Source organism: Camelina sativa, chromosome 14, assembly GCF_000633955.1.
Source record: "Camelina sativa cultivar DH55 chromosome 14, Cs, whole genome shotgun sequence".
NCBI lineage: Eukaryota > Viridiplantae > Streptophyta > Magnoliopsida > Brassicales > Brassicaceae > Camelina > Camelina sativa.
The window spans coordinates 15,884,769-15,906,054 of NC_025698.1; the positions used below are offsets into that span (position 1 = coordinate 15,884,769).

The 21,286-nt window shown below is 38.3% G+C and overlaps 1 protein-coding gene across 1 annotated transcript; it reads left to right on the top strand.

The window, feature by feature from the left end:
• On the top strand, positions 15,743-17,713 carry LOC104743646. Its single transcript, XM_010464700.1, has 3 exons — positions 15,743-16,633; positions 16,712-16,852; positions 16,934-17,713. The coding sequence occupies exons 1-3, from the start codon at positions 15,743-15,745 to the stop codon at positions 17,711-17,713; spliced, it is 1,812 nt and encodes a 603-aa protein (XP_010463002.1).

The following is a 21,286-nucleotide window of genomic DNA, read 5'->3' on the forward strand; positions in this document are numbered from 1 at the left end:
ATTCCTAGTAGCCTAACTCTTCTCATGTCTTTTGTATCAACATTGTAGTAAAAAATGTAGTATGGTTGAACATCATCTAGAGGAGTTTTGGGGCAAAATGATTTCACCAGCCTTGCTGGTCCCCGGGGAAGTCATATTCTTATCCAAGGAGAAGGGAAACTTAAATGTATGCTTGGACCAGTCATGTTTATCCACATCTTCTAGTATCTATAAATCAAAACTGCGGAAATCAACAGCATAAGGGTACCTTGCAATGGAAGCTATCTTCCCTTTGTATTTTATGAGAATAGATTCACTCTCCAGCAAACAACAGCATAGGCGCTTTGATAAAACATATCTTCTCAAATCTGACATCAAAACACACAATCACCGGATTTGTCGATCGGGTTGGGGACCAAGCACCATAATACACGAAACCATTGATGCATACTGCTTTGGTAACAATGAAATATATTGCTTGAGGTAAAAGAAACAACATTGTCCACTCCAAAGTAGATTAGATGGTTAAAGCCCATGTTTCTTGGGGTCTAGGTTAGCTTCTTAGTGCCGACTACATATTTCCACATATATCTAAATCCAGAGTCTCTGTGATTCGATTTCTCCGTCCGAATTCGATAAATCAAATTACAAGGATCATGAATAGAGAAGAAAACTCAGATTCCATCCCTAATGATTTAATTCTTGAGATACTCTCCAGATTGCCTATAACCTCAATCGGGAGGTTTTGTTGCGTGTCGAAGCAATGGGGATCCATGCTTCATAAGCCATATTCCACCAAGTGTCTATTCTTTACCAGATCCTCGAGTCGTCAACGTCTCTTAATTGGGGTCCGGCAACACCATGAGTGGAGCTTCTTCTCGGCGCCTCAGCCTCATAATCATTATGGGAAGTCTTCGTTCTCTTGTAGTAGCAGCCGATTTTCATATCGAGTGCTCCTTCTTAGACCATAGCCTCGCTATGTGTAATGCCTATGGATTGCTCTATTTCCCAAGTACGAAGGATTCACGTATGGATGAGTATGGGGAAGGTTTCATATGTAACCCTATCACAGGACAGTTTGCGATCTTGCCTCGATTGAGATTAGGACCTGAGGATGTGAAAGACTGGGGTGGCCTTATAGGGTTTGATCCAATTGGGGGGAAATTCAAGGTATTTTCCATGAAGTAGTACAATAGTATTGACCATAAAATGGCCCACTATATTCTAACATTAGGAACTGAAAAAGAGAGATGGAGGGAGATCGAATGTCCCTTCAATATGGTTGATGGGAATGGAGGGGTATGCATCAATGGAATTTTGTATTACGTAGCTACTACAAGAAAACAACCGATTTGCAATGGAAGAATTCATCGCAAGTCCCTTGCAAAACGACATTCGCAAGAGATTTGCGAGACACATAAGTTCCTCGCTAATCGCGTCTCGCAAATTTCAAATATCGCAACTCCCTCGCAAATATTGCGAGGAATATTTTCCCTCTCAATTATGTTGCAATTTGCGAGGAAGGGATTCCTCGCAAATACCTAGCAATTTGCGACACATGTTTTCTGTCGCAATTCCGAAGCAATTGCGAGGACCATTTTTCTCGCAAATCCGTAGCATTTTGCGAGAAACATTGTCCATCGCAATTATAAAGCAATTTGTGACGAACTTAATCCATCGCAAATACGTTGCAACAACTCAAATTCGGATTAAATTTAAATTCGAAATTTTGTTTTGCTTATTCTAGACTAAATTCGGATTAAATTGAAATTAATCCACAATTACGAATACAATTAAAATTGAGGTGAACTTTAAATAAAATTAGGAACAGAATTTAAATTTAAACTAACAAATCCAGAACTTCAAATTGTCTTAACAAAAAGTTTACAAACATGATTCAAATTGTCTTAACAAAAAGTTTACAAACATGATTCAAATTGTCTTAAAAAGATTGAGAGAGAGAGGTGATGTTTCTGGTTCCAGTTCCGCTACCGGTGTTCGTTTCATCGATGTTTCCCTCTTCTCCGGCTACTTGGTTGGCTTCTGGTGGTGGGTTGTTCATTGTCGGGTTTGGAGAATTTTCTGGTGGGTTGTTCATTGCTGGGTTTCGAAACTGTGCAGCAAACTCAGGATCTTTTGCAGCGAGATAGTCAAAGTAAGCATCATAGCAATGCATCCTTTGATTTGACTCGTGGATTTGACTCGCTTGTGTCTGGATTTGAGTCGCTTGTGTCTGAATACACTCCTCAGCTTGTGCTAGTTTCTGAGCCAAAATGTCCGGATCATTAGACGGAGACAAAGGCGGTGGTGGACAGCCACTAGAAGATGACGCTTCAAATTGCATAGAACCAACCCCGAAAATCCTGTTTTTTTTCTTAGGAGCAACTAGAAGATGACGCTTCAAACCGCTGCTGTGTTCTGAGAACCGGCAGAACCCCGACTACGGTTTGAACTGGTGGGTTCGGGTACACGTTGATTAGAGAGAAACCTTGTGTAATCATTACCATGAAACATCTACAATAAAAAATCAAAGTAAAATTAATCATAATAATCTAAGTCACTTTAATCCTTAGAAAGATCTAAAATTAAACTATTGAAGTAGAACAATTAAATTTAAAACAGTTCAAATTAAAAAATTAAACAATTGAACTAAAATTAGGGTTTAGAGTATCACCTTGACGGAGAAGCGGAGAAGACAGAGAAGGAGATCGGGAAATCGGGAAAGCTGGAGAAGATTGAAACAGAGCCGAAATAGAAATCTCTCCGTAAAATCAAAAAAAAAAATGAATCAGATCTACGAAAATTACTAGAAATAATTGAAATAGAAATAACTAAAAATTAGGGTTTGGGAAAGAAAAATACATTTACGGAGAAGACGGACAAGACGAAGAAGACGAAAAAGGAGATCGGGAAATCCTAAAATCGAGAAGACGGAGAAGGAGAACGGAGAAGACGAAGAAGATTGACACAGAGATCGGGAAATTAGGGTTTGCCGGAGAAAGGGTTTGTGCGGCTAGGGTTTGAGAAAGAAGATTTCGGGGTGTGAGTTTGAGCTTCGCTCAAACAGTCTCTCGATTATATATATTAATATTTTGTAGTATCGCAAGTCCCTCGCAAATATTGCGACGGATTAACTACGTTCCCTCGCAAATCACTCGCAACAAGCCGACAAACGGACCAATAAAAATACGCCTAATGTTGTGAGAGATTAGCGAGACATCATCGCACATCCCTCGCAAACTTGTCGCATAAAAACGATCATCGCAAGTCCCTTGCAAATTTGTATACTATATTTTTTATCAAATTCATTTGTCAATATCATTAAAATTTACACAATCAAAAGCTCAAGAGAAACTAGTTTATGAAATATACTCATTATTTACTAGACTATATACTACACATTATATATCTTATAAAGGCTACCCTAAACAACATTACTAAACATGTTTATTAAAAAGAATATCTACATTTGCGAGGGAACTGTGAGGCAGTTGCGATTGTTTAGCGAGGGCAAATCGCTAATCCATCGCAAATTGCGAGGGAAGTGCAAGGAAATGTAACACATCCCTCACAAGTCCCTCGCAAATCTATATACTATTTTTAACCAAATTCATAAACCATGGATGAAAACTTTCATAAACTCAAGAACATGCAAAGAGAAAAGGTAAGTAATAGTCATCACATCTCCTCATTCAAATTTACTCAATCAAAATCTCAAAAGAAATCCCTAAACATATATATCTTATAAACCCTAGCTATACCCTAAACAACATTTATCAACCCTATACCCTAAACAACATTTATCAACCCTATACCCTAAACAACATTTATCAATAACCAATCAAAAGTTTCTTGTCTCTTGATTTTTGTTAGTGATGCTCTCCTTTAGTTTGAAAATGTTAATGATCATTATTAACATGTTTATTAAAATGAATATCTACATTTGCGAGGGAACCATGAGGTAGTAGCGAGGGATTAGCGAGTATGCATCGCACATCCATCGCAATTTGCAAGGGATCTGTAAGGACATGTCAGGAATCCCTCGCAATTCCAACGCAAATCCCTCGCAAATTTCTAAATATTTTCTTAAAAAAAACAATAAAAACTACAATTGGTCAATCAGATTCATTTTCTGAACTACTAGATATTACATTATCATCATTAGAATCCTCTCCATCATCGGACTCTTCGAATTCGTCTAATTCACCCTCTTCTTCAGAAACATCATCAACATCTTCAACGCGCCTGTTTTGTGGATCAATGTGGATAACATCTTCTGTTGACATGTTTGGAATGGAAATTTCACTGACTCTATCTTGTTGCAACACGACTTGATCATCAACTAACCCGACTATACGGCCTCGAGGATTAACTTTAATGACTGATAACCACATTTCACGTCTTGGCCTTAAACGAGGATAGGGCAGGAAGCTCACTTGTTGTGCTTGTGATGCTAGTATAAAAGGATCAAATTTGGGGTATGATCTGTTCGCATTCACATCGAAAACTCCCCAATTATTTACTCGCACGCCTCGGGCCGATGGATCGTACCAGTTACACTTGAAAAGTACGCATCTCAGATTCAGAAGGCCTGGATAATCAACTTCTAATATTTGTTCCAAAACCCCATAGAAATCGCTATCACCAGCTTGTACATAGATTCCATAATTTGATGTAGCTTTGCGACTTCCGTGTGCGTACGTATGAAAAGTATAACCGCGAGTAAAGTACATCGGAGCAGTAGTGATCTTCGCTCTTGGTTATTGAACGAGCTCATGCAACCAAAGAGGCAAGGGTTCATTTCCACATCCATTCTGAACCTATATATAAACAAATAAGATATTTAGACCATAAGCTTATTTAAATTTTAAACTATAATACATATATAGTTTAAATTTATTTCATATATATACTTACATAGTATTTTAACCAATTAGCGAAATCCCGCTCTTTGTAGGCCTCATAGTCAGATTCTTCTAAATTAGGATATGCTTCCCGAATCTGCATTTCAAAAAGTCTAAAAAAATAGAGATCAATTTGTTAGTTCGTTATGTTAGAAAATAAAATTAATTTTAGTTTTTCAAAAAGAATACCTTTCAAAAGGTTGAACATAATCTAGATTCCTCAAGATGTAATTGTGAGCTGCTCGACAATAGTTATGATCTTCCCACCAAACTTCCTTTAACTTTCCAGCAAGTCTTCCTATCGGAGCAAAGACATCTGGAACATCAGGAACATTATATGTAGGTGCAACGCCTCCATCATCATATCGTCAAGTACGTGTTTTCTTGGTTCTCACGGTCGGGCTAAAGTAGTATGATGTGAAGTGAGACGTTTCCTCGGTTAAACTCCCGGAGACTATCGTCCCCTCAACTCTGGCAAGATTTTTGGCCTTTCCTTTAAGAGCTTTCATAAACCGCTCAAAAGGATACATCCAGCGAAATTGAACTGGCCCACCAAGATCAGCTTCATGTGGTAGATGGATTGGAAGATGTTCCATCACGTCAAAAAAAGCAGGGAGAAAGATTTTCTCCAAGTTACAAATTAACACTAGAATATTATCTCGAAACTGCTCTATGACTTCACTGGTCAATGTTATAGTGCATAAGTCCCGAAAAAAAACTCCGATACCTACGAACCAATGTATAATAAATTCATTGGTGAATTAACTAAATAACAATATATATCAATATATAAATATATATATATATATATATATATATATCATTATATACTTATATACCTGCAATAGCTTCATAAACATGTGTTGGCAAGAGCTCAAGAAATACAAATGGTAGTAGCCGTTGCATGAAGACATGACAATCGTGGTTCTTCATACCTGAGAATTTTTGGCCTTGCTCTACACATCTTGAAAATTTTGAGACAAATCCATCTGGAAACTTCACTTCGGATTTAACCCACTCGAACAACACCTTCTTAGCCTCATTTGACAATTGAAATTGGGGTACTGGTAATTTCCCATCTCTTGTAAGATGTAACTCGATCCTTGCGCATATTTCCGCCAAATCCAACCTAGATCTCCTGCTATCTTTTGTTTACCCTGCACATTCAGAAGCGTAACGATGAAATTATCGAAAAAGTTTTTCTCGATGTGCATCACGTCAAGGTTGTGCCGCAATAGAAGATCTTTCCAATATGGAAGCTCCCAAAAAATACTCTGCTTGTGCCAATTGTGAGCGCTTCCATATCCATCTGGCATGTTTGCTGGTGTGTGATAGTTACCCCCACGTTTACATGTTTCTTGAGTGCCATAGTAATCAATCTGCTCAAACAAATCATTTCCAGAGACATAAGTTGGTGGAGGAACACACACAACTTTATTCTTTCTAAACAACTTCTTGTTCTTCCGGTACGGATGATGCAAGGGAAGAAACCGACGATGACAATCAAACCAGCAAGGTTTTCGCCCATACTTTAACTAAAACGCCTCGGTACGATCCATACAATAAGGACATGATAATCTTCCGTGTGTTGTCCACCCAGATAACCTTCCGTACGCAGGGAAGTCACTAATCGTCCACATTAGCACTGCCCGCATATTGAAATTCTGTTTTCGCGATGAATCGAATGTCTGAACACCTTCATACCACAACTGCTTCAGCTCATGAAACAGAGGTTGCAAGAAGATATCTACAGCTCACTTCGGATGCTTTGGACCTGGTACCAAAATACTCAAGAACAGAAATTCGCTTTGCATACACATATCTGGAGGAAGATTGTATGGCGTCAATATAACAGGCCATAAAGAATAGTGCCTCCCTGACATACCAAATGGACTAAAACCATCTGTACACAACCCAAGATAAACATTCCTACACTCTTGAGCAAAGTCAGGATATACCGATTGAAAATGTTTCCACGCTTGTGCATCAGATGGGTGTGTAATTTTTCCTTCTTCAGTAGAATATTCTGCATGCCATCTCATTGCCTCTACAGTCCGTTTTGATTGGTATAGCCGTTTCAATCTATCAGCAACAGACAAGTACCACATACGTTTATATGGCACTCGCGTCCTTCCTTCAGTAGGCTGATCTCTCGGCTTCCCGCAAAACCGACATTCCTGCAACTTATCATCATCTTTCCAGAAAATCATGCAATAGTCAACGCACACATCAATCATTTCAGATGGTAATCCAAGACTCGCAACCAACTTCTGTATTTCATAGTAGTTCTCAGCCGATACATTATCAGCTGGCAAATACTCTTTAATGAGTTCAGCCCAAGAATCCATGCAATTCTCACTTAAGTTATTATCAGCTTTAATTGTCATCATCCTAGATGCCAATGATAACTTAGAATGCCCTTCTCTACATCCATCGTAGATAGGTTGATTTGCAACATCTAACATAGTATAAAAACGTTGTGCATCTACATTGGGTTCTTCCGTAATATTCTCAGGAAATGCAGCAGTAGTTTCATGAAATGCATCATTAACCATATCATGAAATCTATTTTCCTCATTATACCCATAAAAACCAAATTGATCATATTCTTGATGCCCAAAAATACTAGGTTGATCAATAGCATAATTCATATTACTACTTCTAACATTACTGCTACAACTCTCTCCATGACGAAACCATACATAGTAATTTGGCATAAATCCTCTATTATAAAGATGCTTCTTCACTAGATTAAATTCCAAATACTTATCGTTGAAGCACTTAGGACATGGACAAAATATTGCACCGTTTTGACGAGCAAAGTCTTGGTTTGTCGTCTGGTACATGAAAGCGCGCAACCCATCACAAAACTCTCTCGTCACATCACCGGTCTCTGGATCTTTGTGATTGTACATCCACCGTCGCATTGTGTATATCTCATGCTCCCCGTCTCCAAACATTATTATAGAATTTAAAAGTGTTTAGGCCTTTTTTTGTAGCCTTTTTTTCTCTCACAATATTTTTTTTTGGTAGTAAAAATGTTTTTGTTGGAAGTGTTTTGTGTTTTGGTTTCCATGGATCATGAACTTGCTATTTATAGGCTTACTAAAAATAGTTGCTATGGATTTGCTAGGGGAAATTTGCAAGAGATTTGCGAGGGATGTTTAAAATTTTATTATCTTGCAAGGGATTTGCGAGGTTTTTACTGTTTTGCCGACATAACAGTTACACTCGGGAAAAACGTGGCTGCCGACATCATCATCCCTTGCAACTCCCTTGCAAATTTGCGAGGGATTTCGCCATCGCAAATTTTGCGAGGGAATTGCAAGTACCCTCGCCTTCCTAGCAAACTACTCGCAACTCCGTCGCAAATTTGCGAGGGCGTTACGCCGTCGCAGATTTCCGTCGCAAATCGACTGTTTTTTTGTAGTGAGCTTACAACCATGAAAATCGATTGCATCTTTTAGGTTGCTTCGATGTTAGGTCTGAGAAGTTTAAGTTTCTAACTCTAAGAGGCGGCGGCAAATATGACCATTTGTGTACTATAAGGGTAAATTAGGTTTGATTAGATGGAGCTATCCCAACCAGAGATTTTTCCTCAGATTAAGTATGTGGGTTCAAGAGGATCTAGAGAAACAGGAATGGTCGAGTTACTTCTACATCTTGAGGCCTGACGATAAACTTGTGAAGGTTTCTGTTGTTGGGGTGACTGCTTCGGGTGACATTGTTTTGGCGAATGATGATGCATATAAACCTTTTTATGTTTTCTACCTTCATCTCGAAAGGAACCATCTTCTTAGTGTGGAAATCCAATGTCTTGGAGAATACCATATCTGGCATCAGTCTCCTGCAGTTTGCGTCTTTGTTGACCATGTGGAGGATCTTCAGTTTAATACTAGGAGCACAACACCTTTAAACCCACCAGAACAGAAGCTTAAACACTGGAGCACATCTGCGTCATCTAGAAATTATCATCATGTGAGAAGAAGCCGTGAAGAGATGAGAGAGATCATCGGTGTGGTAAAGAGTATAAGAGGAGAGGAAGAGAAAGAGACAATGAGAGATGATGATGGAGGGCCAATTTGTGCTATGTATTCACGTGCTTTAAATACTTATAGACGTTGTACGAATCAAATCTAGCTTATGTAATGTAATGTAAAGAATAGCTTACAAAACTTTTGCAGGGAATCGATCGTAATTCCATCTCGCTTCAGTTCTAAATCATTAATATCAACTTATATATGTTAAAAAACTGATGGTTCCCTAGGTCAGCTTAAAAAAGGCTCTCTATTTGATGCAAGTTGTATTTGTATTCTCTCTGTATTAAAAAATCAAAGAAGTTCTTATGTAACTGTGTGTTTTATTAAGATTCTGCCTGTTATAATTTTCATTTAAATTTCGTTAACACTTAAGGATTTATAAGAAGTAAATAAAGAAAAGAAGTTCTTAGTACAAGAGAGATCTGTGTGCTTTTTTGGTCTGTGACACATTATTTGTTCTCTGCTATGAGATCAGATCATAAGAGGCCAAGCAATTATAGCATTATCGAGTTCAGTTTCAGTCGGGTTTTTAACTGAGCCAACACTGAAGCTTATGTCTTATGAAAACTTAGTAGTCATATGAGTTTGTAAACAAATAAGGGAAACAAATTGAGACCAAAAAAAAGATTAAAGATGAACGAAAAAAAATTAGAAAACAGAGCAAACAAAAAGACGGAAATGCCACTATCTTGAGAGAATGCAGATTCATAGACTCTTACTTAATTGAGAGAGATCGCATGACTCTTTCTGTAACAGCTTATTCTTAATTACTCTGCTTCTTAGCTTTCATCCATACTTATTCTTGTTGTATGAATAATGGAAAGCTAAAATTTATCCTTCGTTTCTAATTTTGAGAATTTTTCTTAAACGGCTATCTCTATTAGCGTCATGTAACAATTATTATCATTGACTGCTCTAAAGTTGAATAAATGTAAGTGACAACTGACAAGTTAGACAATTTTTATGGTCTATGTCGTCAATTAGACAGAAATGTAGTAATTTCCACCATCAATGATCCCAATAATGTAATTATTGCTGCTATACCCCAAGCAGATACTCCTCATTGAGGAATTAATGATGTTGCTTGGCATGGAAGAAACAACAATAAACCATTCTGTGAGCGGTTTTTCTTCTCGGAGCGTCAGCCTTGGAATCCATATGAGACGTCGTCGTCTATCGTTCTCATATGAAGTGACACAGGTTGTAGATAAGCATCTGGTCAGCTCTATTTCACTATCTTATATAACATGAGAAGGTTTTTCTCAAATTTTGCTAAGGAGATAGACACTTGGCTTACTATATTTCTGACACCCGTATTTTTTTTTTTGGACCTAATTAAACATATACAACCCCCAAAAATCTAAAGCCACTTTATATCAGTCTCTGGTTGGTTACCAACATTTAATTAAATTTATAGGTTTGAATTCTTGGTTTTAGTTTATGTGTTTGAATCTTATATAATTTTCACGGGCACAAACGGAATCAAATTTAAGTAAGATGGTGGGTATGTATTATTTAAGTAAATTAGTTTATTTTTTAAAAAAATTGTTTATATAAAATTAAAATTTTGAGCTTACTTTCTGGAAAATTACGTAAGATTATGAGATGGTTTTGATCTAATTCTATAATTGTTTTGTTAGATTCACACTTATTATTTCAAACGTTATGATATTTTTGAATTACATAAAATTTAGCGGTTTTCATATTAGGAATTTCAGAATAAATTATGAACATAATCAGTTATGTTTTGATTTGAAATAATACCATCATTTTATGCATTGCCTTATACCCACTATTTCATTTTTGTTTATATTACTTCTTATTTTGAAACACTTGCCAATTTATGATCATTAATATTTGATTTCAATTGCGTCTCCTTCTTAAAGGCTCAAACATTCTACAAAATTTAGTTTTCTAAAAACAACATATTACCCATACAAACACATCCTCTTTCAGACTATTGTGAAAACTAAAACATTTACTTTCTATTTTATCCTCGATTCAATCTCCAACGAACAACAAAACACCGTTAACAATATTATCATTGTTCGGATCATCCGTTTTTGGGAAGTTCCTAACTTTAGAAGAAATATAGTCTTACTATGTCTTGAATTTTTTTTCCAAAAATGTAAACTATTTTTTCTATTGTTCATCTTTTGATGATTTATGCAATCATTTTTTTTTGTCAACCAAACATTAATTTAAAAGAGAACTCCAAGGTTGGTGGCCCAAACTAGAGGGAAAGAGTTTACAAAAGTAGTTGCTGAAATTAACGATCTCGATGAGCGAGCAAGACAATCAGTCCGAACATTAGACTTGCGCGGGATCCTCGAAAGCATGAACGAAGGAAAGGAATAGCGGAGTAAACTGAACTCATCCAGCAGAGAGGAGAAAACGGGCCAATCATCAGGGGACTGCACCATCGCCAGTAATTCAGCACAATCCGTCTCGAAGCTCTGACAGTCAGCACCAGAAGCTAATATGGATGTCATCTTTCAAAGCAACGCCTGAAGCTCTGAATGAAGAGGTGAAGGACCGTGTCGCTGACTCCGTGCTCCCAACAACACCGTTACATCCACCAGCCTAACTCTTCCAAAGGATCTGATGCCTTCCAAGATCCATCGATTTATGCAATCATTTTAAAATATTTATAAAAGAAAATAAATAATGACATGTGTATTTGATTTTAAAAGAATTTTAATATATAATGATGTTGGGCGTCAGATTCTTAGAGTAGGAATTGAAATAAATCTTACTATATTATATCATCTAATAATAAAGTAAAGTAAAATTTTCTTTTGGAAAGCTGCAAAAGATTGTCATTTGATGTTTTCTTCTTTTACAAGTGTCATTTTGTTTCTTTTAATTTTTAGTGTAACAAATTTATTCAATTAAATTTACATAATAAAATTTTCGCTTAACAAATAATTTGATGATTAAATAGTTTAAGGATATAAGATTATGATATATATATATATATATATATTTGGTTTGTATAGGATAATGTCGAGTAATAATTGGCTGTTTTATTTCCACACTTTAATATAAATAATTCACATGATCTTGATATTACATTATTTTATTTCATTTTCAATCTATTTAAATTAAACTAAGTATATTTTAATATATAATATTTAAATAACTAAATGAGAATTGAATTTATTTTTTTAATAAAGAGATAATTGTATATATTTCTGTTGAAAGAGAGACGTGAATATATATTTAAATTCATGATTTGATTAGCTAAAATGTCTGTTCGTAGATCTATATTTATAATATATAAACTTTGAATATATATTTAAAACAATAGACAATTTTAGTTATTAATTCACAATAATGTATTTTTCTAAACCTGACTCATTTTTTATTAACATTTCTATTATGTCTCATCAATTCCATATGTTGTACTAATTAACTCACATTTTCATAAATTTCATAATATTTATAGTAATGCAATGAATGATTAAAAATGGTGTTTAGAAATATTACATATATAAGAAAATATATTAATATATAATGATTGCATATCTATAACTAATAACTCTCACAAAGTTTATGTGACTCCTATAACAATGAAATACTCCTTCTGTTTTAATTTAGTTGTCGTTTTAGGTTTTCAATGAAAATGCTTTCTCTCTATGATTGGCCATGGAAAGTGCTCTCTTTCTCTGGGATATGATATGATTCACTTTGAGACAGAATGTCAAGAGATTTTAAGTGTCATAGATGAGTCAAAAGACTGGTCAGTTTTTGCTTCGAAATTAAATTCTTTTCAGTCTTATCAAAGGAGGTTTTCAATGTTTTCTATTGGATGTATACCTAGATTGAACAATGTATGTGTCGTCCGTCTTGCAAAAGCGGCTCGAGCACAAGGATCTTTTTTTTCCTATGTAAACCCGCAGGTTCCAGACTGGTTAGCTCACGAGGCTATCTTATTTGAACCGGCTTAATAAGATATGGTGTTTTGAGGTAAAAAAAAAAAGATGTTGATGATCAAAATATAATTAGAAAAAAAATATTCAAAAACAACGTAAACTAAATTCGTGCGTAGCATGGAGTGACTACTAGTATTTAATAAATTAGGGGGCCTTAAAAAACCTTTATATTTTGGGGTTTATATTTTGGGGGCTTGAGGCAAATGCCGTTTTTTTTTGCCCATAAGCTCGTTTCACCCATAATTTTCCATATGGTCACCACTGCTCTCACTTTCTGGTTCGTAAAAGATCTTGAAAATTACATGGATAACATGAGATAGTCAAATCTCAATCTCTAGGTCAAGAGGAATCGGATCTACCTTACTTGGTGATCTTCTTCTGCCTTTCTCATCTTTGTCCTTTCGGCTTCGTTTCATGGCGGCTCTAGCTCGGACGAAACCCTAAATTCGATTTGGAGAAGATATAGATAGGGAATCAGATATGATGAAGGTAGAAGTCGTCAACGACGAAGTCAAGAAGAACCTCTATTTTATGATTTGATCTTTAAATAAATAATAATATTATATTAAAATTATTAAAGCAATATATATATTGTGAGACGAAGCAGAGTCTCTCTAGCGATAAGAGTTCTCGTAACCAATCTAAACTAATTGAGTTGTTCTAGTGTAAGAGTAAGTAGCATAACCTTGTTTGTCATAATTAGAGTAGAGAAGTGACTGTAGTGTAGCGTGGAGAGAATCACTTTGTTGTGTTTGTAACAAAGTAAGTATCCTTGTGATCTGAAATATTAATGTAGAAGATTAAAGACCTCTCTTCTCTCTTACTAGTAGTTTAGGTTTTTTGTAATTGTGTTCATACCAAGAAAGTGATGTGCTTCTGTTTTATTAGAGAATAAATACAGAGCTCAAAGGAGAAACTAGAGGAGAGATGGTGAACCTCGTAAACATTCACATGTCAGCAAATGCAAATCATGAGTCTTACTAATTAGACGACAAACTAGCCTTGGTTTTGAAGAGCCAACGCCCAAATTATTGATTATAAGAAGAAAAAAAACCCATAGAGTTTTTCGTGGGAGTGTATAATTATTAAACTGTAAGCTCTTAAAACCAAGATCCAGCTTAAAGAGAAAAGGATACATAAAAAGAGATCATAGAGAGGCAATAGTTTCGACGTGTTCAGGTGAGATGGAGACGTAACATTGCCCTGCGATCTTGTAACGATGCCTAAACTCTTCATCGCCAGCAATTCCTAGTAGCCTAACTCTTCTCATGTCTTTTCTATCAACATTATAGTAACAAATGTAGAATGGTTAAGCATCAATTGAGAGGCGTTTTGGTGCAAAAATGATTTCACCAGCTTTGTTAGTGCCCGGAGAAGTGATATTCCTACCCATCCCCAAAGAGAAAGGAAGCTCAAATGTTTGCTGGGACCAGTCATGTGTCTTCACATCCTCTAGTATCCATATATTAAAATAATGGAAATCAGCATAAGGTGAAAGTGCATCAGAGCTCTGAAGGTGACAGGAGCCTGCGAAGTGTCTCAGAGTGCTGATATGCTGACGTGACGTGATGTGCTGACGTGGAGAAAGATTTTGGAACGCGTGACAAGATGCGTGAGAAGGAAGGAAGAAGAGATCAAGATATACTCGAAGTTATTGAGAGTATATTTTCTTAGAAGAGATAAGGAAGGATATTTCCTAGGAACAAGGAATATTTCCTTTTAGTTAGGATACACAAAGATCTAGGTTAGACATCGTTTATGGGGTTATAAAGTGACGAGAGCTAGCCGCAAAAAGAGCTAGCACTCGTGGGGATAAAGTTGTGAGATTTGTAAACCTTCAAGCATTCTCAAAAAGGCTTAGAAGGTGAGTGTGTTGTTTTACTCTTTTAGATCTACACAGGGTGTTGTGCTAGATAGACAGGAGAGTAGGCTTAGGTTCATTTCTTGTAACAAACGGAAGTTTTTATAAGATTGAATAAAAGTGTTTGCTTGGCGCGTTTTCAAGCGGGTTGTTTGAATTGTGTGGTCTCTATACCTTTACATTTGGTATCAGAGTGGACACCTGATAAAAAGTTCTGATATCCTTTTTCAACAGGTGAGATCTTGCGACAAGGGTATGGAGAAATCACTGGATTTTGTTGCGGTTCAATCACCATTGAAACTCGATCCTGAGTGCTTTGGTTTTTGGAAAGTGTCAATCAAGAAGGCCATCTCAAGCATCGACATGGAAGCTTGGTTTGCGGTGGAAGATGGTTGGTCACATCCTACGGAGAAGAATGAGGAAGGAGAAATGGTTCCTAAGCACAGGAAAAAATGGACAGCAGAAGAAAAAGCGGAGTCTAAACACAACTCACAGGCATTGTCAGTTATTTTCAAGTCCCTGCCTAGGGATATCTTCAATCAAGTTCAAGGATGTGGAGCCGCCAAGGAAGCATGGGATATTCTAGTAGTCACTTTTGAGGGCACAAGTAGGGTCAAACGTACAAGGCTGGACAATCTTGCATCAGATTTCGAAAACTTGCACATGTCTGAAACTGAGTCATTTGCTGATTACAGCAGTCGGTTGAGTGGTATTGCGCAAGAAGTTGTAGTCTTGGGTAAACGGTATAAGGACAAGAAGCTTGTGAAGAAATTCCTCAGAAGTCTGCCTGACAAGTTTCAACCACACAGGTCTACTATAGATGTGTCCCTGAATTCTGATGAGCTCAAGTACAATCAGGTGGTTGGAATGATGCAAGCGTTTGAGATACAGCTAAAGAAGAAAGAAAAGATGAATGAGAAGTCTTTTGCCCTCAAAGCCATAGAAGAACAGAATCTTGCAGAGTCTTAGGCGGTTGTTGATGAAGAAAAAGTGGGCTTGTTGGTTAAGAAGTACATTCGCAAGATGGAAAGGGGTCAGCGGAAGGGAACCACATCGCTTATAAAATCTGATACTGATAAGGAGATCAGGAAGAGTGACAAGCAAGAGCGACAGTGTGCTGAGTGTGAGGGTTTTGGACATTACAAGTCTGAATGTACAAACAACAAACGTAAGAGTTCTCTGCAGTGCTATGGGTGTAAGGGTTATGGTCACACTAAGTTTGATTGTCCTTCACGTGAGAACAAGCAGAAGTCTTACATTACTTGGAGCGAAAGTGACTCAGATGAAGAAGTCAGCAAAGGAGAGGTTCTGAACAGCTTCGTGGCACTGCTGGGTGTCATTGAGGAAGACGAAGAAGATGAGGTGGTGTTAGAAAACAAAGACATAGATGAGAAGGTTGAATCTGATTCAGATGGACAGGAGGCTGATTTGTCGGTAGAAGATCAGATAGAACTTCTCATCAAGACAGTGTTACAGAATACCCAAGACAACACCCAGTTGACTTCTGAAAGGGATACTTTGCAACTGCATATTGCAATGATCACTAAAGAACTAAGTGAAGAGAAGGCTAAGACTCTGCGTCTTGAGAAGCAGTTAGAAGAACAGCTGAAGAATATCAGAATGCTGAATAAGGGAACCAAAGATCTGGATACACTGCTTAATGCTAGAAGATCAAGCAATCTGAAGTGGGGTTTGGGTTATCAAGGAACAAACACTAACACGACCACCCAGTTTGTCAAAGGGATGGGGTCTGAACCCAGACTGAACGAGAAGAAATTCTCTACAACGACTAGACCATATGATCAGCATTATGTGAAGCAGAATCCAAGAATCCCAAGGATGAGGATGCAGCCTGATTTGTCTACAAGACCGCCATATGCCTCCAGTGGGTTTCAGCAGACGACTCAAAGACCTGTTTAGCTTAGTAGAAGAAGAGGATGTTGGTACTGTGGACATCTAACTCACTATAAAGCCCAATGCTATCAATTTCAGAATCGTGTGTCTCGCCTGGTGCAACGTGGTGAGTTTTATCCAGCTGTGAGAAGAAACACTCAGGGATATGTCAGGAAAGATGATCTCTACTGTCAGGTGGCATTCACAGCGGAAAGAACAGAGGTTGATCAGGCCAAAAAGGTACTTTGACAGTGGATGCTTTATCCAGCTGTGAGAAGAAACACTCAAGGATATGTCAGGAAAGATGATCTCTACTGTCAGGTGGCATTCACAGCGGAAAGAACAGAGGTTGATCAGGCCAAGTGGTACTTCGACAGTGAATGCTCCAGGCATATGACCGGTGCCCTTGACAATCTATCTCATTTAGAAGATGTTGCTGGAGGAAGAGTTACTTTTGGTGATGGAGGAAAGGGAACAATCCGAGGAAAGGGTACAACTAGTGGTGAATCTCAACCACATCTTAAGGATGTTTTCTTGGTCGAAGGGTTGAAGGCGAATCTGATAAGTATTAGCCAGTTGTGTGATGAAGGCCTGGATGTCACATTTACCAAGAAGGGGTGCAAGGCTGTTGATCAACAAGGATCAGTGCGACTCAGAGGCAGGAGATCTGGTAATAACTGTTACATGTGGAAATCATCAATGCAGTGTTTCAACACGACTACTGAGTTGGACACAGAGCTGTGGCATCAAAAACTCGGTCACCTTAATATTCGCACAATGATAAAATTGGCAAATCAAGAAGTTGTTCGTGGAATTCCTAAGCTGAAGGGTGACCCGCATTTCATATGTGGTCATTGCAACAAGGGCAAGCAAGTCAAGGCGTCTCATGGGCCAGTGGCAGACATTCGAACTAGTCATGCACTTCAGCTAGTACATATGGATATGATGGGTCCAATACAAGTTCAAAGCATATCTCGGCTACGGTTCATCTTTGTCATGGTTGACGATTTCACTCGTTACACCTGGGTGCGATTTCTGCGTGAAAAATCGGATGCTCTTGAATGCTTTCGCATACTTGCCCTGCAGATTAAGAGTGAATAATGTTCTATCCAAACTATTCAAAGTGATCATGGAGGAGAGTTTCAGAATGACAAGTTTGATCAATTCTGCGGGCATCAGGGCATTGTTCATCAGTAATCTGCTCCAAGAACCCCAGAGCAGAATGGTGTTGTCGAACGAAAGAACAGAACAATGCAAGAAATGGCACGAGCTATGCTGCGTGGTGATCAGGTTCCTCATCATTTCTGGGATAAGGCAGTTAACACCGCCTGTTACATCATCAATCGTGTGTATGTTCAACCAGGGACCTGCAAGACTCCCTATGAATTATGGAAAGGAAAGTCTCCAACAGTAAGCTACTTTCATGTGTTTGGCAGTCTATGCTACATTCTGAATGACAAGGATCAGTTGGGTAAGTTTGACTCAAAGAGTGATGAAGGGATCTTCCTTGGTTATTCAGGACACATCACTGCTTTCCGTGTCTACAACAAACGCACAAGATCAGTTCAAGAAATGGTAAATGTTGTCTTTGATGATATTACTTTTCAACGAGTTGATATGGTACCTGTTATCTCCGATAAAGATCTGGTAATTGATGATGAGAAGCACGAGCAAGGGTCTAACACCCATAGTGACCCTACCAGCCTTGTGGTGTCACCAGATGCTCTTACTCCATCTTCTTAAGTTCATCGGCATCATTCCCCAGGCGATGTTATCGGTGCGATTCAGGGGGGTAGAGTTACCAGAGGCAAACAGATTGATTTTGCTCAACTGGCTGGAAAGAAACAGAAGGTTGTGGTTCCTGACACTGTCTCTCAGGACTCTGAGATCGTTCAATTCGCATGTTTTGTTTCAACTATGGAGCCAAAAATCACAAAGAGGCACTTCGAGATGAGTTCTGGGTCGCTGCGATGCAAGATGAGCTAGAACAATTTGAGCGCAGCAATGTGTGAGAACTCACTAAACGACCTGCTAATGTCAATGTAGTGGGAACAAAGTGGATCTTCAAGAATAAGAGTGATGCCAGTGGGTGCATCGTGAGAAACAAAGCAAGACTGGTGGCTCAAGGTTACTCTCAAGTCGAAGGAATTGACTTTGATGAGACCTTTGCCCCAGTAGCGAGGTTAGAATCAATCAGATTTATGTTCGGTATGTCATGTGCTCTCAAGTTCACATTACATCAGATGGATGTCAAAAGTGCCTTTCTGAATGGCATATTACAAGAAGAGGTGTTTGTGGAACAACCAAAAGGCTTTGAGAATCCACAACATCCTGAGCATGTGTACCGGCTGAAAAAAGCGCTATATGGTCTCAAGCAGGCTCTGAGAGCATGGTATGAGAGGTTGACTACATTTCTTCTGGATCAAGGCTACGTTCATGGAAGTGTAGACAAAACGCTGTTTGTTCTCAACAGTGACTACACGCTGATGTTTGTTCAGATCTATGCGGATGACATCATCTTTGGTTCTACCTTCAACCTCTGGTGCAAAGGTTTGTGAAAAGCATGTCACAGGAATTTGAGATGAGTATGGTGGGAGAGCTGAAATACTTTTTGGGGTTCCAAGTGGAACAATCTGCTGATGGGATCTTTGTGTCTCAAAGTACCTATGCCAAAGATTTGGTACAGCGGTTTGGTTTAGGGAAAAGTAAAGAAGCAAAAGTTCCTATGGGGGTCAATGACAAGCTTTCAAAAGATGAGGGAGGAGAGGATGTGGATGAGCGACTATACAGAGGTATGATTGGAAGTTTGCTTTATCTGACAGTAAGTCGTCCTGATATATGTTTGTCAGTAGGGATATGCGCACGGTACCAGGCCAAGCCTAAGATGTCCCACTTACTAGCAGTCAAGAAGATCATCAAATACGTCAAAGGGATAGTGAACTTTTGATTGTCTTCACCAAGGATACCAATACCAGTCTGAGCGGATACTGCGATGCTGATTGGGCAGGTTCTGTGGATGATCGTCGAAGTACAAGTGGAGGATGCTTCTTTATGGGCAACAACCTGATATCATGGCACAACAAGAAGCAGAACAGTGTCTCACTATCAACCGCTGAGGCTGAATACATTGCCTTGGGAAGCTGTTGTACACAGCTCTTGTGGATGCGTCAAATGTCCTCCGACTATGGTATGGATTCTGATACTCTGTTGATTCATTGTGATAATTTGAGTGCAATAAACATCTCTAACAATCTTGTCCAGCATTCTAGAACTAAACACATAGATATTAGACACCACTTTGTTCGTGAACTAGTTGAGGCGAAACTGATTGAGATAGACCATGTGAGCACCGACTTTCAGCTGGCTGATTTGTTTACTAAGCCTTTGGACTTCAACGGATTCACAAATCTGAGGAAGTCTTTCGGTGTCTGCGAACTCTAACTTTTTCTCTGAGTTGTGTTGGTCTAAAACAGGAACTGGAGCTAGGACAGATCATGGAAATCCTGGAATATATAGAAGATCAACATTCTGAAATATGTGGGAAATAGCTGTCTGTCATGCCGGTCTGTCCATCCTATTAAACGTTGTCATGATTTAAGGAGGTCAAAGAGCTGTGAAGAGACATGCACATGCATTCTGAGGTTCAATGACCTGGGGAATGACAAGCTTAGAATCAGTGACTGACAAAATCAAATGATGTCACTGAAGCTCAAGATGCTGAAGCAGTCATCATAAGGCTGTTTGGAGAAATTAAAAAAAAAACAAAACAAAACAAAACAAAGAAAAACAAAAAAAAATGTGTGCTCTTCAAAGAGATGATCTCCAGCTGCCTTAACATGTTAGAATGGACTGAAGACTAAAGGCATGCCAGTGTGAAAGACTACCCACATGCAACAGTCCTCTGTTCTTCGACAATTCAAGAGGTTGTGATAGTTCCTAGTAAAGGTTCTGAACAAGTGGCTGACACGACAAAGGCCTGGTTAGTGTTCTGTTTTGGTATCTTTGTTTTATGCTCATGTGTGTTTAATTCTCGATCTGGGTCCCTTAGAGTTTATCATTAGTGGTTGTGAGCATCTGTGTTCTGTTTCATGAATGTGATAAAATTTGGTCTTAAAAGGAAATGAATGCTGTTTATTCATACATTGTCATTAATTGTGATTAAATGAAGTGACGAATGAATGCAGTCAAAAAAGGAAATAGGTGTGGTGTACACTGATGTTTAATTGAGTGTTTTTAGGATGTTTTTAACGCTTGGGCCGAGATTGTGCAGCCCATTGAGACTCACGGGTGTGTATAAAGAGAAGCGGCTAGGGTTTTGGCGTTTTCCTCATCACCTCTGCGATTTCAATCCTGTGTCGATTAAACTTCTAATCATCTTTTTCCTCTCTTGTCGATCAATCCTCTAAGCATCATGAAGTCAGTCTTTAGTGGCTTTCACTATGATTCCAGTTCCGATGAGGAGCTCCACACTCCACCATCTTCGTTGCCTCCGCCAACTCCACACGCTCTGATCGATCCCGCAACAGCCATGGTGATTTACCAGCCCCGCGATGAGTCCGCCACTGCAACTCCGGCTCGGGAGGATCCAATTCCTTCACCTTCTCACGGGAATCATGAGACATGCGACTCTTTGTCTTCTCCACCGAGAGAGGTGTCATCCCGATTCCAGTGGTA

Coding starts and splice junctions, on each gene's coding strand:
- LOC104743646 (XM_010464700.1), top strand. CDS start 15,743: ATGGAAAGGGGTCAGCGGAAGGGAACCACATCGCTTATAAAATCTGAT. Junction 16,634..16,711: donor AGCAGACGACTCAAAGACCT/GTTTAGCTTAGT, acceptor TATCAATTTCAG/AATCGTGTGTCTCGCCTGGT. Junction 16,853..16,933: donor AGGTTGATCAGGCCAAAAAG/GTACTTTGACAG, acceptor CTCTACTGTCAG/GTGGCATTCACAGCGGAAAG.